Genomic DNA, 19126 nt, shown 5'->3' on the forward strand with positions numbered 1-19126 from the left:
CAGTGTATTGGTGTTTTTGTTTGTTTGTTTTTCTGTCAGAGTGTTGGGGGGGGGAAATCATACAATACAATTCTGTTTTATCTACATGCACATTAAATTCCCAAGTATCAATGCTTCAAATTGCTATTTCTAATATTTTTAAAAATTGACATTTGAATAGTTTTATTTTATATGCCAAAATATAAAACCAAGAATAATTTTCTTAAAAATAATTAAATTTAAAATTTTTAAGTCAATGAACATTAAATCAATAAACTGTTGGGACAGGGAAATTTCTGTTATATTGAGTATTTTAATCAAATGTTAAATTTATACCTTCCTTAATTGATGTGAGTTTTCTTTATTTTCAGTTGATAATTCTATCCTTAAATGCGTATGAGTATTAGGAATTGTTCCATAAGTACAGCCTAGAAAAAAATATTACAACTTTAAATATTATTATAGAGAACAACATATTAAAATTCCAAATCTTTTTATCATCCTTTAACATCAAATTCTATCATAGCACATTCTTGATAAGTAATTCAAAACAACAGAAAGACAGTGAAGAAAAGTACAAAAGAATTATAATTTTTATTCTAAAAAAGTAACAAATTTTTTGACTAATTCTTTATCACCTTTTATATTCTCAACTAAAGCATATTTTCTACATACACAGAATAATGTTTTGTTTGATATTGTATGACATCCTGATTAGAAACCAACAAAGGTCTAAATCTACCTGCTACAAACTAGCAATATAATCTTACACAAAATATTGAAACCACTTTAATAAAAGCAGTAGTTTAAGAGATTATAATTACTAACATGTGAATAAAGTAAACTTTCTTTCTCGGTTTTATGAGTGTTTGTTGAATCTTCTCAGGTCTTTCTATCATCTGTGCAGATGCACTTATGCTTCTTTTCCTTACTCATTTGATGTGTTATACCAGAGTAATGTTTCCTAATAGTAAACTATTTTTATAGAGAAACATTTTGCTGGTTAACTGACCATTCACAACTATTTTATCAGATACAGATTTTTTTCTTCAACAACCACTCACAATCTCACTGGCATGCTTTCCTGTGTGAGAGGCCATTGTAATGTGAAAAACAACTTTCTCCAGATTCCTTTGAAGCTAGGTTTCTAAGTGTGACTTAGGTTCTACCAATTGATATATTTGCTTAAGTCTTTATTTCTGTAAAAATATTATGTGTGAAGAAAGGCAGGCAGCTATACTTTAATGTTTTTTTGTTGTTGTTGTTTTGTTTTTGTTTGTTTGTTTTGGCCCAGACCATGATAAAAAGAAAAAGCTTTGGTTTTGAGATGGGATTATATAGCAAAAAAGTGTTTCTGAATTTCTTAATTATATCAGACAGCAGCTCCTGTAGCAGACATGTTCTACAATGTATGTGTGTGTATGTTTTGTACACATTGGCTGGTCAGTTTGCAGTCTGTTTCTCCAGTTCTATTATCAATCTGTTCTTCATTGTAGTAGCTAATCTCCAAAGATTTCTCTCCCACACTTCTTATGCACAGTTCCCTCCTGCACAAAACCTACACTAGTCCTGTAAAACCATCAGAATGTGGTAGAAATGATCTTGAATTATATCTGAGAATAGGTCATAAGAAGCCTCACAAGTTTCCACCTGTCTCGTGGTATTTTGTTCGCGGGATGCTCCTTCTCACTATGCAGGTGCAATGCAATCCATAGGAAAAGACCACATGTAGACGCCGTCAGTTGACAGCACCAACTAAACTCCCAGCCAACATTTAGCATCAACTGCCAGACATCTGATCTTGGAATTACAATCCATTAAAGACTTCAGATTTCTGAAGCCTTAATCAACATCTGACTCCAAGAGCATAAGATAGCCAAGCAAAAACTGCTTTGCTAACCCCAGTCATCCCACAGAGCTATAAAAGATAATAACATTGTTATTTTAAAACTCCAAGTTTGTTTTACAGCAATAAGTAACCAGAACATCTACTCTACCCATAAAAACAAACAAATAAATACCCCCTAAAACCTTTCTACTTAAAGTAGCTAAAATGGCTTCTGATGTCTATAAGTAAGAGCCCTAATCAATACATCTATATTCATAAATGATATTAGCCTCTGGCTTCTGTTGTGTGTGATTATGTTTATAGAGTTTTATTATTGAAATATATTTTTTAAATGAATTATTTATACTATGTGCAGAATTTTTGTGTCTTAAAAGACTGTAAGAATTCAATTGCAAAATTGTTCCTAATTTCTTTAACATCTATCTAAAGAGAGAGAGAGAGAGAGAGAAACACTGACTCTTGTAGTTTTACCTATTTATACACTCATTGGTTGACTCTTGTATGTGCTCTGACCCCTGAAAGGGGATAAATTCTAAAACGTTGGTGTAGTGGGACAATGCTCTAACCAACTGAGCTACCTGGCCAGGGCAAATTATTCATAGTTTCTAAAGACATCTGAAAAGAAATCCCTTTCTACCTTCTTGCCAGATTATTAATTTAATAATTTTTTTCAGTCAATTTTGATAATTTGAATTTTCTTAGAAAATTATTCTGATTATTAAGATTATTAAACCTATTTGGCTAGAGCTACATAAGGGATCTTTTCATAATTTTCTAAACCACTGCCATCATTGCAGTTATATAACCTTTTAAGTAATTAATTTTCTATAATTGTTACCCTTTGACTTTTTTCATAATTAAGCTATATTGCCAATATTTGTATATTTTTATTTTATTTATATTAGAGAGAGGAAGAGAGAGAGAAATAAAGAGACAAGAGCATCAATCTGTTCTGTATGTGCCCTGACCAGGGATCAAACTGGAACCATGTGCCTCAGGACAACGCTCTAACCATCCGAGCTATCTAACCAGGGCTAATTGCCCATAAATTTATATATTCACTGTGTAAATCTTAGTAAAAATAAATGAACATACCGTAAAATTTCCCATAACTCAACTATAAATAATCACTACTGAAATTTGAAGCATCTACATACAGCAATTCTTTACATATCTATTTATACATATGCTAAGAACAAAAATCTTGGAACCACCTTCTTATCTTTCATTCATACCAATCCATCAATAAATCCTTCTGGTTCCCTTAAAAACTGGGTTCTAGAATATGACTGTTTTCCTCATTTATAATCAAATGCTCTCATTACTAACCATAGTATTGCAATAGTCCACATGGCTTATAACAACCTTATAGATCTGACCCCTTGTGTTCTTAGGTACAGCCACAAAGGCTTACTGTTCTTCAAGCACATTAGGCCCACTCCGAGTGCCTTGGATTTTATTATTCTTTCTTTCTGGAACACCGGCTCTGTAGATATCCTTGTGGTTCATCTTCTCATTTGTTAAGATATCCATATAGCTTACCTTCTGTCATAGTTCCAAATACCACCTCCCCAGAAGGGCCTTCCTTGGTTGCTATCTAAAATAGCAACCACCAAACTCTATCCCCTTATTTTGATTTTTTTTTTCCTCTACAGCAGCTATCTCTATTGAAATATTACATATTTATTTCTTTATTGTCTGTCTATCCACACTGAAACATTAGAATAATATAGGAGAACTTTTGCCTATTTTGTCCTCTGCTGTATTCTCAATGGCTAGAACAGGTATTTTCAGGCAGTAGTATTTGTTTAATGAATATCTGTGACTATTCACATCATGATTTATGCTAATACTGTATTGGCATAAGTGGCATTAAATTTTATTAAAAGTTCAATAATGTATCATGAATATTTATATCATTAAAAATCTGTCTAAATTACCTTTTTTAAGTAAGTACAGTTCACTTTGTTGAACACACCAAGATCCTGTTGAACATCTAGATTGTTGCAATGCAATTTTTCATTAAAAACCAAGCCATGAATATTTCTAGTTAAATCTTTGATCATTCTATTATTCTTAGAATAATTCTCAGAAGTAAATTTGCTCAGTTGGAGAAAATAAAGATTGTTAGGCTTTTATATAAATTATATTTTTCTCCAAACAGATGTATAAGCTGATAACCTTTTAAGTGAGAGGAGGGGAGACAGAGAGACAGACTCCCGCATGCACCCTGACCAGGATTCATCCAGCAACCCTTGTCTACGGCCGATGCTTGAATCAATTGAACTATCCTCAGCACCCAAGGATGACAATGGAACCAATCAAGCCACTGGTTGCAAGAGGAGAAGAGAGAGAGGAAAAGACAGAGAGAAGAGGGTGAGGGAAGGGAAGAGAAGAAGATGGTTACTTCTCATCTGTGCCCAGATCAGGGATCAAATCCAGATGTTTACAGGCCAGGCTGACACTATCCTCTGAGCCAACCAGCCAGGGTCAAAACTGATACTTTTAAAATAGCCCCATGATTAGTTTTATTTTCTTTAATGTATACTAATAGAATGTCTGGTTTTAATTAGGACTGGTGAAACAAATGTTGGTGGCTGGTATTTACTGGAGACATAAGAAAGGTTATTAAGAAAAACAAATGAATGAACTAAATAGAACAATCCAATATGCTACAGATATTATTATAGATAAATACATATGTATAAAATAAGAGATAAGTACTTGAAGCAGTTAAATTTTCTAACTCATAAGTTAATTATACTTACACAGATTTTCCAAGCAGATAAAAACTGTACTTACTTAAAACATCATTATCTTCTAAGTCTTGAAGAATGAGCTTTTCAGCAGTTCTACTCGTATTCTGTATGATGTCAATACAGTGAAGAACTGACTCAGGTAATTCAATAAAGTCCTAAAAATTTCAGTAATAAAAGAAACTATAAAATTGTTCATTAAAACAATGTATCAAATATTCCCTCTTTAATTCCACATCCAAAATTTGAGAAAAAAATTTAAATGAGGAAAAAAATAAGCATATAAAGTGCAAACAAATACATTTGGTGAAAACTTGATTTTTATTTTCAGATGTTATGAATCATATCTGTGTTTCTGTTGAATTTTATAATCAAATGAAGACTTTCAGGATTTATTTTTTTACTTTAATTAGCTATAGATAAAAATACATAATGATGTAAAAGTATTATTTTTCCCAAAAGTTATATATAGGTTATTGAAATTCTAATTAAAACTTAAAGTATAATTATTTTTTGAAACCAGAAAAATTACTTTTTTTTGGAAAAAAACTTAGTGTAGATTTTTTTTTAAGTGAGAGGAGGGGAGTGAGACAGACTTCCATAAGTGCCGTGACTGGGATCCACCCGGCAAGCCCCACCTGGGGACAATACTCGAATCAACCAAGCTATCCTCAGTGCCTGAGGCCAACACTGGGACTTTAGTTTTCACATAAATTTTGCTTTCATCCATATGTAATCACATCAGAATGTTCATGATTAAGTAAAAAAAAAGCAGTATACAAATATAAATATATATACTATAATTCCAATTTTACCCCCAAATGAATATATAGACATGTAAAATTATAGGTGATGTCTATCTTCAGTATACTTTTTATATTTAAATATCAATATATATTGTTTAAAGGTGATCCTAAAGTTAAACATGAAATAACTATACAAAACACATTGAGAAAGTAATATATCTCCTGAAAAGATTACTCCAATTAAAAGGCTCAAAAGTCCAATACTTGACACTTACTGTATCACTATCATCACTCTCAGTTTCTGATTTTGAATCACTGTCAGCATCATCATTTTCCAAGGAAGAAATACTGATTTTATCCAATTCTGCTTCTATTTCTTCTCTAAGCTTTGCATCATCTTCATCATCATCCATCATCCTTCATAATAAAACACAGAACTATTTAAAGAAAATTTAAAAGGTGCCTGATCAGGCAGTGGTACAGGAGACAAAGTGTCAGACTGAGATGCAGAGGACCCAGGGATTCAAAATCCCCAGGTGACCAGCTTGAGCACAGGCTTATTCGGCTAGAATTTGGGCTCACCAGCTTCAAACATGGGGTTGCTGGCTTGAGTGTGGGATCATAGACATGACTCCATGGTTTCTGGCTTGAGGCCAAGGTCTCTGGCTTGAGCAAGGGGCCACTGGCTTGGCTGTAGCCCCTCCAGTCAAGGCACATATAAGAAAGCAATCAATAAACAACTAAGGTGCCACAGTGAAGTATTAGTGGTTCTTATCTCTCTCCTTCCCGTCTGTCTGTCCCTATCTATCCCTCTTTCTGTCTCTCTGTCTCTCTGGCAGAAAGAAGAAAGAAAAGAAAAGAAAGAAAAGAAAAGAAAAGAAAAGAAAAGAAAAGAAAAGAAAAGAAAAGAAAAGAAAAGAAAAGAAAAGAAAAGAAAAGAAAAGAAAGGAAAGGAGGGAGGAGGGAGGGAGGGAGGGAGGGAGGGAGGGAGGGAGGGAGGGAGGGAGGGAGGGAGGAAGGAAGGAAGGAAGGAAGGAAGGAAGGAAGGAAGGAAGGAAGGAAGGAAAATTAAAGATGCTAATATGCCAATAAAAGCTATATGTTTTTTAATGTGTCATAATAATCCAGCATTGTTCTATATAAATATGTTTTAGTTTAACAAACATTTATCACACCTTATTATGGTCATACCATATATTGAAGAACACTGATTTTTCTCTCCAATCATTCATTGTTTCTTTAATGTTTGATTATAAAATGGTCAACTCTAATAATAGATTTCCTCTAAGGGAAAAGTTATATTAATGAGCTGACTTAACTTCCTGAACAAAACAACTTCACAGTAAAACTCATCCTCTTAAAAATGAGTAATGGAAAGATGTCTATGATCATCTTAAATATTCAGAGATTAAAACACTCTTAAGAGAATAATCTAAGTCTATTATGGGGAAACATATGGCTAGTTTCTACTCATTTACTCTGAGTTAATTTTACCAGAGAGAGCCACATTTTCCAATAATAACATGTCAGAATGGTAATATATGGCATATAAAATCAATATTCACTTCATTTAAATATCTAATGCTTATAATAGATATGGGTTAATATAAAGATATATTATAGTATATCTTTACATCATCATCATAATCTTCATAACCACCATCATTAGCTTCCATGTATTGAGTGGCTGTGACAAGGCAGGTACTAGAAGACATTTGTCTTCTAGAATAATGTTCAGAGTAATTTAACAGGTTTAAGGTCATTTTAGCCATTGTATAATGAGAAAATCTAGGTTTGAAGAGGTCAGTTAACTGTCCATAGTCATTAAGCTAGTAAGTAACAGGGGCTGGATCCTAATTCAGACATCTTGAATGCAAATCCTATGCTCTTCACTACCAAATGGTCTCTAAGTTCAGTCAAGCTATTCATATGCCCAGCAATACTTCTGAATATGTCATCTAACCTTTAGTTGCAGATCATAATCCATAAGTTAATCAAAATATTAATTTAGTAGCTCTTGATTATCAATTTTTAATGATAGAATAGTATAGAAAAAGTTAAATAGGTCAGAAAAGAAACTTAATTGCACTATATATACTAAAGATTTCTTTTTAAGTTCTAAAGAATGTATGTATGTGTGCTAGAGTTACAGTGTAACCAATTCTTTATTTTATTGTGGGCCTTGGTGAAAATAATTTTGAAAATGATTGCACTAGTCAGCCATGATTTTATTTCCCAAACTATTCTAAACTTCCATTCTTTCCTCAAGTCCCTGGCTTTTCAACTTCTGTCTTCTTCATAGCTTTTCCTTCCTCCCTCCCTCCCTCCCTCCCTCCCTCTCCCTCCCCCCTTCCTTCCTTCCTTCCTTCCTTCCTTCCTTCCTTCCTTCCTTCCTTCCTTCCTTCCTTCCGTCCTTTCTTCCTTCCTTCCTTTTCTTCCTTCTCTCTCTCCATCTCTCTTTTTCTTTCTTTTTCTATTTTGCTCATTCATCTCAAAATTAACATTTTGTGGGTCTACCAGGTGCACTCACAGCAGAGTTAGGTGTTACAAATAATTGATTAAATGAAACAATAAATTGTTGAAAAAAGGCAAGTGGGGGGTAGTGTAAATAATTCAGCACCATAGCTTAACAGCCTTCTGTAACCTAATCAGGCAAGTGAGGTGGAGGGTTGGGGCAGACTGTCAGCTTACAGCCAATTCCCCACACCTCTGTCACCCAAAAATCTAAACTCCAAAAACCCAAAATCCCTGTTGGTTTTTTGGTCCCCAACAGGCACATATTTCTCTGGAATACCATAGGGCACACCTGGAAATCTTCTATGGTGCATCAGTGCACCCTGGCGCACACTTTGAGAACCACTGCCATAGAGTATGTAGTCTATTTAACAAAGAAATTGAAACACACTCATTTTTCTTTTTTTAAACACCCTCATTTTTAAATCTTTTTCCTGAAGTCACTTCTTACCCATGTTACTGAAGAGGAGCCCCTCTTCATAATAAAGTGTAATTGTCTACTTTGACTCTGACAACTGCTTTCCTACTAAACTGTCCTCCATCCACTGTTTCTATGTTTACTGCCTCATCATACATGTTTATTTCACTGAGCCCCCTCTCCTCTCATGAAAACAAGGAGTTGATGAAAACAGAACAACAACAAAAAACTCCTGTACTTGCTTTTCCTCTAGCTACAGATATTACATTTCTTTATTTTACACATAAATGATTTAATTTGACTTATCTACATGTTTTGCTTATATTCTTGGGCATTTAGCCCACAAAAATCAAAACTTCTGTTCACACAAAAACTTCTATATGAATGTTCACCACAGTTTTATCCCTAATTAGTCCCAAGATAGAAACAACCAAAATGCCCTTCAAAGGTGAACTCTACTATATGCATACCATGGAATAATACTTAGCACTAAAAAGAATGAACTATTGATACATGCCACAATAGAGATGAATCTCCATGAATATACTTGGAATATGCCGAGAAACCAAAGCATGAAATACTTTATGATTCCATTTCTATAACATTTTCAAATATCACAATGTTATAAATGAAGAACATATTAGTGATTGGCAGGAGTTGGGCGTGGACTGGTATGGAGAAAGGTGGTTACAGTGATAAAAGGGCAACATGAGAGATCCTTATAATGACAGAACTGTTCAGTATCTTGATTGTGGTAGTAGATAAGTGAAGATATTCAGATACTAAAAATTGTATATAACATATACACCCAAATAAGTACAAGTAAAATTGAGGAAATCTGAATAAGATAAGCAAATTGTATCAATATCAACATGCTGATCATATTATTATACTATAGTTTATAATATATTACCATTGGGAGACACTGGACAGTGTTATGAAAGATATTTCTGTATTATTTAGTTAGTTACTTTTTATTAAGTGAGAGGCAGGGAGGCAGAGAGACAGACTTCTGCATGCACCCCAACTGGGATCCACCTGGCAAGCCCCATACTGGGTGGAAATCTTCTATGGTGCACCACTGCTCAGCAATCGAGCTATTTTAGCACCAGAGGCAAGGCCATGGAGGCATCATCAGTGCCCGGGGCCAACATGCTCCAACCAAGCCATGGCTGCAGGTTGGGGGGGAGAGAGAGAAAGGGAAGGGGAAGTGTGGAGAAACGGATGGTTGCTTCTCCTGTGTTCCCTGACCCAGAATCAAACCTGGTACTTCCACACACCAGGTTGATGTTCCACTATTGAGCCAACTGGCCAAGGTGCTGTATTCTTTTTTATTACATCAATAAAAGTTAAAGATATCCTAACTACTTACTAAGAAAACAGTTAAATAAATTATAATCCATAGAATAAAATAAAATACAAGTCCTTAAAAAAAAATCACACACACTCATTGTACTTCTTTGAAAATGTAGCCAAGAATAAATAAATCATTGAAAAAAGGCAAGTGGTAGAAATAAACTAAAAAAAAAAAAAAGAAATAAACTCAAAGTAGTATCACTTTTATGTAAGTACACACACACTCTTTTTGTTTAGACAACTTTCTGGAAGACATTGAGGAATATTTAATTTTCATTTGATACCTTTATGTTGAAAATATTTTAATAATAAATATGTACTAATTTCATAATTTTAAAAGCTAGTTTTAAAACATTGAATTTTATCCACAACCTACCGTATCTAAAAGAAAACAAAACAAATCTACCAGTACAAAATGCCATCCTGTAATCAAACTAAAGTGCAATTCAAAGTTTAGGCAGATATTAGTTGTGTTTGTTTAAATGTGGCTACAAAGTAGAATACATAAGTACACAAAACTTTATGTAGAAAGAAAAGTAGGAGCATAAGGTAAAGGTAAGAGTCATTTTCCTTTATGAGTTCATCCACTGCCTCTTTAGATCAGCCCTGTCCAATTACATATTCAAGCACATATGTAATTTTAAATTTTCTAGTAGCAACATTTCTAAAAAGAGAAACAAGTGAATTTTAATAATATATATATTTTTCAAATTTTATTTAGAAAATTTAATTTAACAGGGCAATGTTGATCAATAAGACTACATAGTTTTCAGGTAAACATTTTCTATAGCATTTGAACTGTTGATTATGTTGTATACCCATCACTTAAAGTTAAATCACTTTCTGTCACCATACATTTGCCCCTCTTGACTCCCTTCTCTCCATTCTCTCCCCCACATCCTCCTCCTCCTGGTAACCACTTCATTTTTAAAAAATTTTTCTTAAGTAAGGAGTGGGGAGGCAGAGAGACAGGCTTCCGCATGTTCCCTTACTGGGATTGACCTGGAAAGCCCCCTACCGGGTAATACTCTGCCCATCTGGGTCCATGCTCAGTAACCAATCCATTCCTGCACCTAAGGCAAGGCCATGGAGCCATCCTCAGTGCCTAGGGCCAACTTGCTCCAATCAAGCTATGGCTGTGGGAAGTGAAAAGAGAAATAGAGAAGTGACCGGGGGAAAAGTAGAGAAGTAGATGGTTACTTCTCTTATGTGCCCTGACCAGGAATCAAACCCAGGACATCTACATACCAACCTGACACTCTACCACTAAGCCAACCAGCCAGGGCCACCACTTCACTTTTATCTATGTCCATGAGTCTCAGTTTTATATCCCACCTATGTGTAAAATTATATAGTTAACTTTTTCTGATCTACTTATTTTACTCAGTATAATGTTCTCAAGGTCCATCCATGTTGTTGTAAACATCACTATGTCATCATTTCTTAGGGCTGAGTAGTATCCATTGTATATATGTACCACACTTTCTTTATCCAATCCTCTGTGAAAGGACATTTTGGTTGTTTCTATGTCTTGGCCACTGTGAATAATGCCATGATGAACATGAGGGTGCAAGAGTCTTTACGTTCCAATGTTTTCAAGTTTTGGGGTAGATACCCAGTAGAGGGATTCCTGGGTCATATGGCAGTTGTATCCTTAATTTTTTGAGGAACCACCATACTTTCTTCCATAATGGTTGAACTAGTTTACATTCCCACCAGCAGTGAATGAGAGTTCCTTTTTCTCCACATCCTCTCCAATACTTGTTATTAACTGTCTTGTTGATGATAGCTAATCTAACCTAATCTAACAGGTGTGAGGTAGTATCCCATTGTAGTTTTTATTTGCATTCCTCTAATACCTAGTGAAGATGAATATCTTTTCATGTATCTGTTGGCCATTTGTAAGTCTTCTTGGGAGAAGTGTCTGTTCAGGTTCTCATTATTTGATTTTATTATTTTATGGCAGAGACAGAGAGAGTCAGAGAGAGGAACAGACAGACAGGAAGGGAGAGAGACGAGAAACATCAACTCTTCGTTGCGGTTCCTTAGTTGTTCATTGATTGATTTCTCATATGTGCCTTGACCGAGGGGCTACAGCAGACCGAGTGACACCTTGCTCGAGCCAGCAACCTTGGGCTCAAGCCGGTGAGTCTTGCTTGAACCAGATGAGGCCCCGCTCAAGCTGGTGACCTCGGGGTCTCAAACCTGGGTCCTCCACAACCCAGTCTGACGCTCTATCCACTACGCCACCACCTGGTCAAGCCAGGTCCTTATTTTTTAACTGGATTGTTTGCTTGTTTGTTGCTGAGCTTTGTGGATTCTTTATATATAATTTTCTACTGATGACATGTTGAAATATTTTGTATAAAATAAACTTATTTTTAAATATTTTCTATAAAATACAAAATATATTTTGTATAAAATATTTTGTATAAAGTAAGTTTATTTTATACAAAATATTTCGACATGTCATCATAGAAAATTATTAAGATCAATGTAAAAAAGTTTACATTCTTGTTTGCACACTAAATATTCAAAATCTGATGTTTATTTTACACCTACAGCCAGTAGTGGCATTCAGCCAGTTCACACAGGTTTGAGAGAAGCGATATGTAATTTTTTGTTGAGTTTGGCGAACCAGTTGTTAAAATGGTACTAGTAATCAAGGTTCTCTCTAAGATGGATACCTGGGCAACTGCCCAGTGTGGAAATCACAAATTTACATTCCTTACTTTTTTTAAAGTTCATTTGAGCAACAGCATATTCTAAGCGCCCATAGTAATGTTCATTCCGTCCATAAGTGGAAAAAAAATTGCAAGTGAGGATGCCAATCAAGAAGCAAATGAAAAAATAAAAAAAATAACAGTTTTATTGCTTTTTATCAGGTATTATTTAATATTTTCATTAATATTTTAAAACATAACAGAATCTAGTTTTGTGTACCTCTTATTGTTCTTGTTTAAGTATTAAATGCATGAAATAATAAATTATTTTTCAGTATATCTTTTTTTATACTTAAAATGGTCATTAGGGAAGAATCCATTGTTAAATTATTTGAATGCCATTTCTGCCTACAGCATGTTTCAGTTCCGACTGGCTGCATTTCAAGCCTTCAATAGTTTCCTTTAGTTGCGGGTGCAGGAGAGGTCAGGGCAGCCCTAGGTTGATTCCACTGGTACACGGACTAAACATTTCAAACTGACAATAACTCACTTAGAATTGGCTGAAGCTGGCAAAAATGGGAAATCTTAAGTAATTACACCTTTCAACCATAGTTCAACTATAATAAAAGGGGAGCAAAATCTACTTTTTAAAATAACCAGAATCATATATATATAATTTCATATATATGTATATAATTTCACATATATATGTATATATGTATATAAAAGAAGAAGGAAGAAAAAATAGGGAAGCAGGGAGGGAGAAGGAAATCCTCACTTAGGGACGGTTAGAGTGTATTTTCAAGTTTTGAGTGAGCTACCAAAAACCTCCCAAATTGAAGGAAGCCTCGAGCTTCACAGACCCGCGAAGCCAGCTCTGCCCTCGGCCCTTTCTCCCCGCCTCTCCTCTGGAGCCCGGTCTTGCGGGGAGACCTCTGGCTCCGTCTGTGCTCCCACTGCGCTGCTTCTCCTCCTTCACCACAAACACCGACCACCAGGGGTCTAGGCTCACCCACCAGCAGCTAAATCCCTCGTCTTGGTTGGAAGACAGCGCCCAGAGGCTCCAAACAAAGTGTAACCACGGCAACAGCCAATCCCAAGGAAGATGGTCTGGCTTCCCGTACAAGTGCTCCAGTAGGACAAACTATCTCCCTTCGAATTGGAACGAACGCTGTATTTCGGGAGCTGGATAAGGAGCCTAGGTAGATTTTATATTTCAATACTTTTGGAAAGTAATTAATAAGTGACAGTTTGTTACAATTACTAGAGTAGAGATAGCCTGACCTTTAAAATGTTTCTGATCTATCTGTATTTATTACTTCCATTTAGTGAATGCTATATTGCCTATCTATAAAATTGTTCATTCCACAAAACTTTAATCCTGAATAGTGATTTGTGGGATCTGGAAATATGAGAGAGAAGCCAATAAATTGTTTTCCTTCATGACAGCAATTTATTTAAAAAAAAATCAACATTCACTCAATGCCTATCAAAAAACTTGTTAATGAATGGGTGAAAAATTAAAAAAATTATTTTCTGTAAGATATATTTTACTGTAAAATATTGACGGTGATACACTGTTTTAATATGAAATTTGAAGTTTAAGTATGTATCATGCAATTTGTTACTTAAAATTGATCAAAGTTTCTTCTTTGTGTGTGGAGCAAATATATAGCGTACAAATGTGAAATTTCATTTTAGTTACAAACAAATATTTCTGGTTATAATTTTTTTATGTTTTTAAACAAAGAATTAAATTCCAAGAGGAAGTGGCTCTGCATGATTATTCTAAAAGATACCTGACATACAGTAAGCTAAAAGCAAACATTTCATTGAGTTTCTGAAAGGAAGTAGATTCTATTGCCTGGTAACAATAAACTTGTATTGGATCAACATAAGAATTAGTAATGCAAAGTGAGAAACCATTAGACTTTTGATATTTAAAAAACAAGTTAGTTCCTCGTTTAAGAAAGATTATTTTGAAAAATAAACTATTCCTGCTTTTATATCTAATTAAATTTAGAATATCTTCATTATGAAAAATCATGCTAAAATGTCTTTTATTTTAGCTTAGTTTTATTGCTGGTTTATAGACTATTCACACACTTCAATTAAAATGGTCAGGCTACCATATTATGTTGAAATTCACATGTAAAAATTTTAAGCTTAATTTATTTTAAGTATGAAATTATTCAGGCTTTTCATAAAAATATATAAAAAGCATTACTAATCAAATACTTTCTAAGACTAATTTTAAACGGCTAATTTATTAAACAGCTAATTTGAAGATGATGTCTAGATTGCTTTCCTTCTTAAAGCTTACCTTGTCAAACAAATTGAGGGCAAAAAAAATATTGAAAGTTCTTCTGAAGTTAAATTAATCCATGGTGTTAGTACATCTCTTACATTCTCGTGTTATTTTAGTGATCACTAATTAATATTACTAATAAAGAACAAAACACAACAATTATCTCAAATAGTTATAGATTATGAATCAATTTCACTTTAAATTATTATTTAATGATGCAGAGTTTGGCAGAAATCTATTTAATTGCAGTCTTCTTAGAAGTTATAGCCTAAAGTTGTGTTTGTTAGTATGCCTATAACCTTTTTTTTTTAATTAAATTGCCCAAAACCTTTTAACCTGAGGTGTTTTCCTGTTATAAAAGCAAGGGGTTCTTTTTATTAAAATTTGCTCTTATTTAAAAATTATCCACATGTCTACTTAGTTTATATCCTAAACCTATTTCCCCAAAGAGTATAAAATGTTTACTGAGGGAATGAAAAGATGAAAGAAAACCGTTTGTTCTTCAGATATCTGACTAGAATAAGCGTTGTTTGAAAATGTTTATTGATAGTGAACTTTAGATTAATAGTATTCTCCAACAGATGACTTAGTCAACAGATGAAATAATTTAAATATTCTGGAAGATCATTGTAGTACTCAAATAGCTAAAAAGTAAATATTTGCTTTTTTGTTTCATTTTCTTAAAAGTGATTATTGAGAATCTATGTACTCTAATTGATCAATGTCACCCCATTAAAATTAATTGTCTAAATAACATATTTTTTAAAAGAATGATTATTGACCATAATATTTTTAATATGCAACTCCAAGTGTTAGATTCTTAGACCTCTGCTTCTCTTTTTCTACTATAAGGCTATCTATTCCAAAGCTTCAGGTTTCCTCTCTAACCCTCTTGATCCTCTCTCCCTGCAGGTGTCATGATCGACCACTGACATCAGAGTCCATCACTTTGCCACAGGTGCCATCTCATTTTTCATCCTCATGCCCACTTGCCTTGTATAACCTTAGTATTTCTATACTAACATGTGGTATAGCCAGGCACTGGATTAAGTGCTTTATAAACATAATCTCATTTAATTTTCACAACACCTGTTTAAGGTATGTGCAATTATATTGTGCATTTACAGATGATGACTTAGATGGTTTCAATCTCTGGGTTGAATCTCAGCTCTGCCACATATTAACTGGGTGTTCAAAAGCAATTATTTTACCTTTCTGAGTCTCTTTCCTCATTGGTAATTCTGAGAGTACTAGCATACTAGTGCTGAATTTACAAAATATTGAGGGTCCAGGGAATCAATATAAATGACATTCTAGGATATAAGATAATGCTCATAGTTTACATATTTAAGCTCTACAAACTTTAGTTCAAGTTTCGCCTTTGCCTCTTTAAGACAGTCCAGGGCTGGAGATTCTACTTCTGTTATAGTACTCATATTCTGGAATTGTTCCACAGCCATCTTGCAATTTAGAACACATTCATTCCTTATGAATGAGCGTGTTAGCTTTGAAAATTACTGTCTTAGGTTTCTTTTCTATTTGACTTATGCACTGATGAAAGAATTACGGCTCCCTCGTACCTTCAGAAAATAAAAGCGGATTTTTAGCAAAGTATACATAATTCTTCACAGACCTTACTTCTCCAGCCTTATCTTTCATCTCCTGCCACTCTGACTCATACCCCCATGCACTTCACTGTAAAGCTGTGAATATAGTTTTTTATCTGTCTTGAAAACTTACTACCTCTACCCATTTTTAAAATCTGTCTTAAATATTTTTTAAGGATCATCTCAAATTCATTTCCTCTTTGAAGTATTCCAGTTCTCTTTATTTCTGGTCCCCCAACCCCAACACATAATTCAGTATTTTCCAGGGGTTTTCATATTTAACCCCTTGGCTGTTTTTGTTATTCAGTCATTTTTGTATTTCCATTTCTTAGTACTTACAAGGAAGTTAAAAATAATGAAAGCAATTAGTTAATTAGTGAAAAATTACACTATCAATAGGTTAATTATTATAAATTATCCTTCCCTATAGCATTTATACTAATAAAAATACCTCTGCTATTGGACTAATAATGAACTAATCAGGAAATGAATAAAAGAAATATGACACCAGGACTTTATTTGATTAAGTAGAAAACAAATTATTTGTCTACAGCAGAGGAAAATATAGATCGTCCACGCTACCAATATTTACATAGGAACTGCTCTGACTTGCTGTGAGTTTTTGTGTTTGCACATCTACCTTTTCATTGACATTGTTTCCAGTATGTGGTGCTTGTGGCTGAAAAGACCAGCACATGACCATCTCCTCTTTACTTTGTGTGCAAACATGGCTGTGGGCTTCCTTGACTCGTTGCTTAAACATCCTGTTATCTGTGCACTTGAACTCCTTGCTATGGTCTGAATGTTTATGGACCCCCAAATTCACTTTGGAATCCTTACACCCAATGTGATGGTGTTAGAAGATGGGGCCTTTAGGGGGTGATTCATGAGATGGATCCTCATGAATGAGGTTGGTGCTCTTATAAAAGAGATCCCACATTGCACTGTAGCCCCTGTTGGGCAAATGAGTTTGTAAAATTTGTATTTTTTGAGTTTTCTGACTTTTATTGTTAAAAAATGGCACAAGGCAGCCGTGTGTGTGTGTGTGTGTGTGTGTGTGTGTATGTGTGTGTGTGTTTGTGTGTGTGCGTGCTTGCTCAAGCACTTGCTCTCAGAGCAGGGCAGTTGATTGCAAATTGCGATTGCATTCCTGCTTGAGAAGGGCCACTGTTTCGCTGTTTGCTGGAGGAGTGGTCTTGGTTGGCCCAGGTTGTTTGCAAGCTCCGCTGAGACAGGGAGCCCTTTGACCTTTGATTCAAGGAAAAACCAGAGAAGATTCTCCTGGTTGTGGAACCAGAGAATGTGTCAGGGCTTTGGGAGCCTTGAAATGAGAGGGAAGTGTTTTCTCTGTGTGTTTGCTCATTGGCCAGTGTGGGAGTTTAATAAGCAGAATGGCCCACCACTTTTTGGCTCCACTTTTTCTTTACTCTCTGTTCAAATTCAGTGATAACCTTCATGGCCACATCAGTGGCAAACACTGGCCATACAGCCCCTTTCAACATTTGGGGATACCAGAAGTTTAAAACTTAGAAGAGGGGTCTCACCCAACTGTACTGGTACCCTGATCTTAACTTCCGGCCACCAGAACTATGAAAAATAAATTTCTATTGTTCAGCTGCCCTGTCAGTGGTTATACGTTATAGCAGATCAAATGGATTAAATCACTGCTCTTTTGAAGTTACTATAAACAACTTCCTTAATGAATGGGGTGACTTTGAGGGTACTAAACCTTCATTCTTTTTTACCTCTGTATCATATAAACACCATTTTAGAAATTTCTTCTTCTATTTGTTTCTATGAGATCATGCTTTGATTATCTTCTCATTTTCTAAAAGTCTGCTTTAAAAAAAGTTCAAATTCCTAGTTACATTGTTCTCTTTCCTCAGACTTCTGCTAATTTTTATCTCTAATCAATTCCTCTTCTCTTTCCTTTATTCCCATGGCGTTGCCTCTCTGTGGATGACCCCCATGTCTGCTTAGCTTATGCTATCCATTGACCTGCACTCCATTTCCAGTGCTTAACCACAAAGACCAGTTCAAACTCAATTTATAAATATTAAATTTATGAGACTTACAAATTTTTTGATTATTTTTCTAATTGTCCTATTTCCAGTGATTATCATTATTCTTTTTTCTCCCATCCTATAGGAATCCTTCTGATCATCTCTGATTCTTTTTCACAGTAAAGCAAATGCACATACAGTTCCAAGCCCTCATTTTCTCTAATTTCTTTCATAGTACCTTTTATTTAGCTCTCTCACCCCAAGTCACTTTTTTCTTTCATCTTGGGCACAGAGTTGCCTCCACTCCCAGCTGTGCAAGGCCAAATGACTAATAAGTCTGTGCCAGTGGAATATGAGTAGAAGAGAAATGTGTAGTTTTCACCACACCTGTCCAAGAGATGCTCACCTGAGTTTATTCATCTTCTTTTCTTTTCTACTGGCTATAATATCTTGAGCAAATTTGGGAGCAAGACCTAGGTTCCTAAGATGATTTCCTAGAAAAGACTCAGTTACTCACCTTGCACTGGGAAAAGATAAACTTTTTTATTTTTATATTTGATTCCTTTGATACCATATTTTAGCTTTGACTCTAATGTGCTAATTATTACCAAATCAACACACCAGAGTTACCACAGAGCTATCTAATTTTAATTTCCTTTCTCTTTCTTATTCACAAATGGAGATCAGGATTTTGGACTGAACCTCTTGTTTAGACAGTAGGAGAGAATCCCAATCTTCTCATATGCTGAAATAAATAGAATTGAAGACAAATAAATATAGCATCTTGGGGAGGAAAAGGCACTGGAAGAATCTAGGAGAAATAAGAGAAGAGGTCAGAAATTGGAGAAACCATATGACAATAGGAGAGTTCAAAGCAGAGAATGGAAGATGAAGTCTAGTGGGACTTCAACTGGAAAGAAGAATCTT

The 19126-nt window shown here is 34.7% G+C and overlaps 2 protein-coding genes across 7 annotated transcripts in view; one reads left to right on the forward strand and one right to left on the reverse strand.

Annotated features, from left to right (window-relative positions):
• Positions 1 to 13333, reverse strand: part of LRRIQ1 (leucine rich repeats and IQ motif containing 1) — a 259941-nt gene extending 246608 nt beyond the window's left edge. For 3 of the 6 annotated variants that reach the window (XM_066257791.1, XM_066257796.1, XM_066257790.1), the window contains exons 1-4: positions 13145 to 13286; positions 5606 to 5747; positions 4631 to 4742; positions 316 to 407 (exon numbers count right to left, since the gene is read on the reverse strand). In XM_066257791.1, the coding sequence (XP_066113888.1) occupies positions 316 to 407; positions 4631 to 4742; positions 5606 to 5746 (345 nt within the window). In that variant the 5' untranslated portion in view covers position 5747; positions 13145 to 13286. The other 3 variants (XM_066257794.1, XM_066257793.1, XM_066257792.1) reach the window with 3 other exon arrangements.
• A 116-nt stretch (positions 13334 to 13449) lies between these two features.
• The window catches only part of TSPAN19 (tetraspanin 19), a 34379-nt gene continuing 28702 nt past the window's right edge, over positions 13450 to 19126 (forward strand). Inside the window, exons 1-2 of the mRNA XM_066254801.1 lie at positions 13450 to 13483; positions 15502 to 15547. The gene's annotated coding sequence lies outside the window, so the exon portion shown is untranslated. The remainder of the gene's footprint in view (positions 13484 to 15501; positions 15548 to 19126) is intronic.

The sequence above is a fragment of the Saccopteryx bilineata genome, chromosome 2 (assembly GCF_036850765.1).
Source record: "Saccopteryx bilineata isolate mSacBil1 chromosome 2, mSacBil1_pri_phased_curated, whole genome shotgun sequence".
Classification (NCBI taxonomy): domain Eukaryota; kingdom Metazoa; phylum Chordata; class Mammalia; order Chiroptera; family Emballonuridae; genus Saccopteryx; species Saccopteryx bilineata.